Source organism: Anolis sagrei, chromosome 1, assembly GCF_037176765.1.
Source record: "Anolis sagrei isolate rAnoSag1 chromosome 1, rAnoSag1.mat, whole genome shotgun sequence".
NCBI lineage: Eukaryota > Metazoa > Chordata > Lepidosauria > Squamata > Dactyloidae > Anolis > Anolis sagrei.
The window spans coordinates 169,539,047-169,545,046 of record NC_090021.1 but is presented as its reverse complement, the minus strand read 5'-3'; the positions used below and the strand labels follow the sequence as shown (position 1 = coordinate 169,545,046).

The 6,000-nt window shown below is 39.7% G+C and overlaps 1 protein-coding gene across 2 annotated transcripts in view; it reads right to left on the bottom strand.

Moving 5' to 3' along the window:
• Window positions 1-3,301: 3,301 nt before the first annotated feature.
• PTH2R (parathyroid hormone 2 receptor) overlaps window positions 3,302-6,000 on the bottom strand; it is an 86,543-nt gene continuing 83,844 nt past the window's right edge. For both annotated transcript variants that reach the window (XM_067470252.1, XM_067470250.1), the window contains one exon: window positions 3,302-4,267. In XM_067470252.1, the coding sequence (XP_067326353.1) occupies window positions 3,863-4,267 (405 nt within the window). In that variant the 3' untranslated portion in view covers window positions 3,302-3,862. The remainder of the gene's footprint in view (window positions 4,268-6,000) is intronic.

Genomic DNA, 6,000 nt, shown 5'->3' with positions numbered 1-6,000 from the left:
TTGCCCATTTCAAAGGGAACTCGATCCTCCACAAAGGTCTTTAATACGAAATAACGTTCGAACCAAATACACAGTGTTGGTGGTTTTCAGTTTTCAAGAATAAAGCCAACATAAATTACAAATCAAAATGCTTTAATGTATTTTACACCACTTCACAATGTTTTCTTAGTTCAATACAATAATCAACAGCAACATTCAATTCAGATTAGCTCTTGTGCACTTGGTCAGGCATAAAGCAGATATGGCCTGCTGAAAATGCAGGCAGCTACAAATTGTAAACACACACAATCACAGCTAAGTGAACAAACAAGAAGCCAGCCAGTCTGAGAGAATAAACAGAAATCAGAATTGTGTTTGCTGGATTGTGCCCAATGTTGACAAAACGGAGCACTATTAAAATAACCTGGATGGAATTAGTTGCAGTGGAAAAACTCCCCGTTGTTTGTAAACATTGCAATGGGTCCCCAAGGTGAAAAGTAGTCAGCAGGGAAGGGGGTGCGTATGTGGTCCATTTCCATGGCTTTTCCACTGCACCCTTTTCCATTGCACCCTATGTTGCATCAGGCATGTATCCGGGAAACCAACTAAGAGAAAAGCTACTGAGGTAAGAGGCATGAAGCCAAGAAGCTGCAGGTATGAGGATAGTGAATCACATACAACCCTCCTACCTGTAGCTCTTCTCCCCTGCTTTTCAACCTTCCTAATGCCGCGACCCCTTAATACAGTTCCTCATGTTGTGGTGACCCCCAATCATAACATTATTTTAGTTGCTACTTCATAACTGTCGTTTAGCTCCTGTTATGAATCATCATGTAAATATCCGATATGCAGGATGTATTTTCATTCACTGGACCAAATTTGGCACAAATACCCAATACGCCCAAATTTGAATACTGGTGGGGTTCGAGGGCATTGATATTGTCATTTCGGAGTTGTAGTTGTTGGAATTTATAGTTCACCTACAATCAAAGAGGATTCTGAACTCCACCAATGATGGAGATGAACCAAATTTGGCACACAAAACTCCCATGACCAATGAAAAATACTGGAAAAAATAGATGAGCTTTGACCTTGAGTTTGGGAATTGTAATTCACCTACATCCAGAGAGCACTGTGGACTCAGATACTGATGAATCTGGGCCAAACTTGGCACCAATACTCCATATGCCCAAAGGTGATCACTGATAGAGTTGGGGGGAAATAGACCTTGACATTTGGGAGTTGTAGTTACTGGGATTTATAGTTCACCTACAATCAAAGAGCATTCTGAACCCCATCAACAATAGAATTGGGCCAAACATCCCACACAGAACCCCCATGACCAACAGAAAATACTGTGTTTTCTGGTGGTCTTTGGCGACCCCTCTAACATCCCCTCGTGACCCAGTCAGGAGTCCCGACTCCCAGGTTGAGAAACGCTGCCTTTAGGGGTGATCCCGGGTCTGCTATCAAATTCCAAGTTCACCTCTCAGGTACATACATAATTCTCTTACACAGAAAGTGATTCAACATACATTTAAATTTGAGTGGCTCGTTTCCAACCTAAACCTTTTATTTAGGTTCTCCAAAATAAAATGTCAGGCTTTAAAACAAAACAAAACACACCACTCATTGTTTCACAGCAGTTGTTGTTTTGAAAGATACTCATCCAAGGGTTGTTGTTTGAGCACCAGTACAAAACCTTACTCTCGGCAGACTAATTCACACTTTATTGAGGGAAAATGCAACTGACAAACTCTATTGGCTCCCTTTGCTTGTTTTTACTACTGCAAAAGGGCATTGGCTCATTGTTTTTTCCCTGGCAAATGGAGGTAGGTAAGAATTGTTAGCGCTAGCATGATGTTGTGGTTTGAATGTTGGACTCTAACTCTGGAGACCAGCTACAGAAACCTACTCAGAGCAAGGCAAGATCAAACCTCCTCTGAACAAATCTTGCCAGGAAAACTACATTAGATTTGCTTTAGGGTTGCCGCAAGTCAGAAATTACTTGAAGGTACACAACAACAAAAACAACAAAGAATTGATAAACCATACAACAAATACTTTGGCTTCAAACATTTCATATAAATACAGCTCTAATTACCCCAATGTCATGACCTGGAATCTGGAAAATCAGATTAAATCATAAATATAAAAAAGGACATTAGTAGACTGTTGAAGTGGAAATTGTTCCAAATGGAGAACATAATGTCAGATTAAACTAATGCACTTTCTATGAATAAAGGTTCCTCAGCAAAATAAATTACAATTTACACACCTCATTATATAAGATTAAATTAAAGATTTAAATCATTTAGAGAAAGAGGAAAGCACTGAACTGAAGGACAGCTGTATAAACTGTTTTTGTGCACGCAGTGAAGATAGTTTGATCAATGTTGGATTTTCCAGAGATATGTTTTTACTTATTATTATTACATATTTTTCTATCCCGCCCTTCTCCCCACAAGGGGACTCACGGCGACCTTTTTGTTGTGAATATCATAGTGGTATATCAACACGGAACAATGGCTTCAAACTACAAGAGAGGAGATTCCATCTGATCATGAGGAAGAACTTCCTGACGGTGAGAGCCATTCAGCAGTGGAACTCTCTGCCCCAGAGTGTGGTGGAGGCTCCTTCTTTGGAAGCTTTTAAACAGAGGCTGGATGGCCATCTGTCAGGGGTGATTTGAATGCAATATTCCTGCTTCTTGGCAGAATGGGGTAGGACTGGATGGCCCATGAGGTCTCTTCCAACTCTATGATTCTATGATTCTATGGCTGTGTTCATAATTCTTAATGCTGTCTTTAGATTTTGAATTGAACTTGTACTTTCTATTATGGTATAAACCGCCTTGTGTACTTCAGTGGATCACCAGGTTGGCCATAAATCATCACCTAACAATAACATGATCTTGCTAGGGAGTAATGAAGAACTGGTGCAAAATTAACTACATAGCTAATCTGCACTGTACCGCTTAGTGGCTGTAATGTTTTATAGATAAATGGTAGAGATACATTATATCAACATAGAATTGATTTCATTAAAATAATCTGGATCATTGCAATAATGGGATAAGATAGGCACACATGCCTTATGAAATAATCATATTTTAATTGACAACCATTTGTCACAATATGGAATTAATATGGACATGAATGTTACTTTGTTAATTCTTAAAATACATATATAAAAATTGGGCCTTTTGATAAAGAAATTAGAACTGAAACAGATGAAAAACAGATGCAAGATAGATTCTGCACCCAAATATTCAACCATCCACGACTTGAAAATATTACCAATAATAATAATAATCCCAAAAGCAAACCTTGATTTTGCCATTTTAAATAAGGGACACAATTTTACTACACCATTGTATATAATAGGGCTTGAGCATCCATGCATTTTGATATCCATGGGAGGATCTGGAAACAAACACCAGTGGATACTATGGATCCATTGTATTTTTTCCTGGACTTCTTATAGGCCTAATAAGAACAAATCCACTTCTTCCGTTCTACTTTTACTTGAATTCCCTGATGCCTTTGTGATGTTTATGCCACTGAACTGCACCATGCAGTTGAGAAGTACTTGCAAATGAAGGGTGACCATAGTCCACTGGAAGCTCATATGCTTTGTACATAGAACATTTCCCAGGTTCTGGGAGCTGGAAACGCCTTGGGTCAGGAACAGAGTAAATGTCCCTGGGTCAAGCAAACATCAACACAACACAGCATCACAGAAAGTGAGCTGTATCACTGAGGAAGCCACTGAGAATGACCTATGATGACAGAGTTTGATAAAACCTTTGTTGCCTGTGCACAGAGGGCTCCATTAGTATTATACTAGGCCTGTTCCCCATGTGTAGACACATTCTGGTTTATTAAAGTGTTGCCTCTACTTCTCCCCTTCTCTCTTCTTCCTCAAGGGGACCAACATGATTGTCCTGAAGCCTATGGGGCTTCTGGAGTGAAATGCCATCCAACTTCTTCTCTTCATCTTCATCAGCCTCTTCAGGAACCCACTGAGGGATGCAGTCCTGTTCAGAGTTACTCCTAACGTATCCAGGCAAAATTACATGTGGGTCATTCCACTGGGGGACATTTTTGCAAACCCGGCTGGAAATGAGTACCATGCGAGAACTGGCCACCATCTGGGTCTGGCTGCTGGTGCTATGGGTCATGTTAGTGAGGACAGAGCCATAGTGGTAGTTGCCACAAGGTGCTGGCCTCTCCCAGTCAATGGCCAGGTTCCATCTTGACCATGTCTTCTTGATCTCAGCCTGCACCTTGGAAGAAAGAGGAAATGACCCGATAAAAAAGCATGAAAGGATCGGGAGGACAAGTGAAAAAGAATGTTTTCCAAATATTAGCTTAGAATGAAGCATTTCATTAACACATTAACGTTGTAGCTATCTCACTTCTACAATCGAGGTCTTCATGGAAAAGTGAGCCACAGATTTATCAAATGGATTTTTAAAAAAATGGATTTTTTTAAAAAAAACAATACCATCCATTCACCCATCATTTTCTTTCTCAAAGTGACTTACAAAATGGCAGAGAATAAAATAAAATGCATATAGTTGAAACATATAAAAACAAAATTAAAACATTATTAAATCATTGAATTAAAATAGAATAAAAACAGTACAGCACCATAAAAGTCCCCTTTCTGTTGTTAAAATCAGTTTCCAAGGGCTTGCTAGAAAAGAAAGATTTAACTTTCTGCAGAGAGGAAAACAAGAAAAAGCTATTCTAACTTCCCTGTGGACTGAAATCATATACTAATATAATGGAAGAACCACAGGACAGAAAAAAGCTCTTTAGACTAAACATCAGCCAGCACAGCTATCAGAAAGTTTATTCAACTCCTTTTCCTCCACCCTCAAGTCAAGGGGTTTTTTGAAAAAAGAAAAAAAGAAAGAAAATTGATATTTTCTAAATAATATGTTGGTTCCTTCTACTGCGAAAAATCATACACTTTAAAAACAGATATTACACTCTTCCACGACATTTAGTATAAACTACTTTAAGAGTACAAAAATACTATAGGGTTGACCTGTAATCGCTCAAAGTTCTCTCTCAACTTGCAGCTTCCTCAATTAAATCTGAGAAATAACCTTGGGCGTGGAAAGGTAGCAAGTAAACCAGCTGGAGTGATGCAATGGAAATGACAAGTAAATCACAAAAGAAGTACCAACACTCCCTCCTAATGCTCACAAACACTGCATCACTCATATTATCGTTGGTTGAGTAAGATGGTCCTTGGGTTTCCATGAAAAAGCTGTTTTTGCTTAGGTAGGACCAAGGGTGCATTGTTGTTTATTTGTTCAGTCGCTTCTGAACTCCTTGTGACCTCATGGACCAGTACACACCAGAGCTTCCTGTTGGCCTCGCCACCCCTAGCTCCTGAAGTTGAGTCAGTCATTTCAAGGATAACATCTATCCATCTTGGCCTTGGGTGGCCCTTCTTCCTTTTCTCTTCCATTTCCCCCAGCATCATTATCTTCTCCAAGATATCCTGTCTTCTCATTATGTGGCCGAAGTACTTCATCTTTGCCCATAATAGCCTTCCTTCCAGTAAGGCACTCTCAGAATATTCCTCCAAGACAACAATTCAAAGCGTCTATCTTCCTTCGCTCCACCTTCCTTATGGTCCAGCTCTCGCATCCATAGGTGACTATGGGGAATACCATTGCTTTAACTATGTGGACCTTCATTGCCAGTGTGATGTCTCTAATCTTAGCTATTTTATCGAGATTGGTCATTACTCTCCTCCCAAGAAGTAAACATCTTCTGATTTCCTGGCTGCAATCCACATCTGTAGTCATCTTCGCGCCTAAAAATACAAAGTCTGTCACGGCATCCACATTTTCTCCCTCTATTTGCCAGTTATCAATCATTCTTATTGCCATAATTTTGGGTTTTTTATGTTTAGCTGCAACCCAGCTTTTGCGCTTTCTTCCTTCACCTTGATTAGAAGGCTCCTCAGCTCCTCCTTGCTTTCGGCCATCAAAGTGGT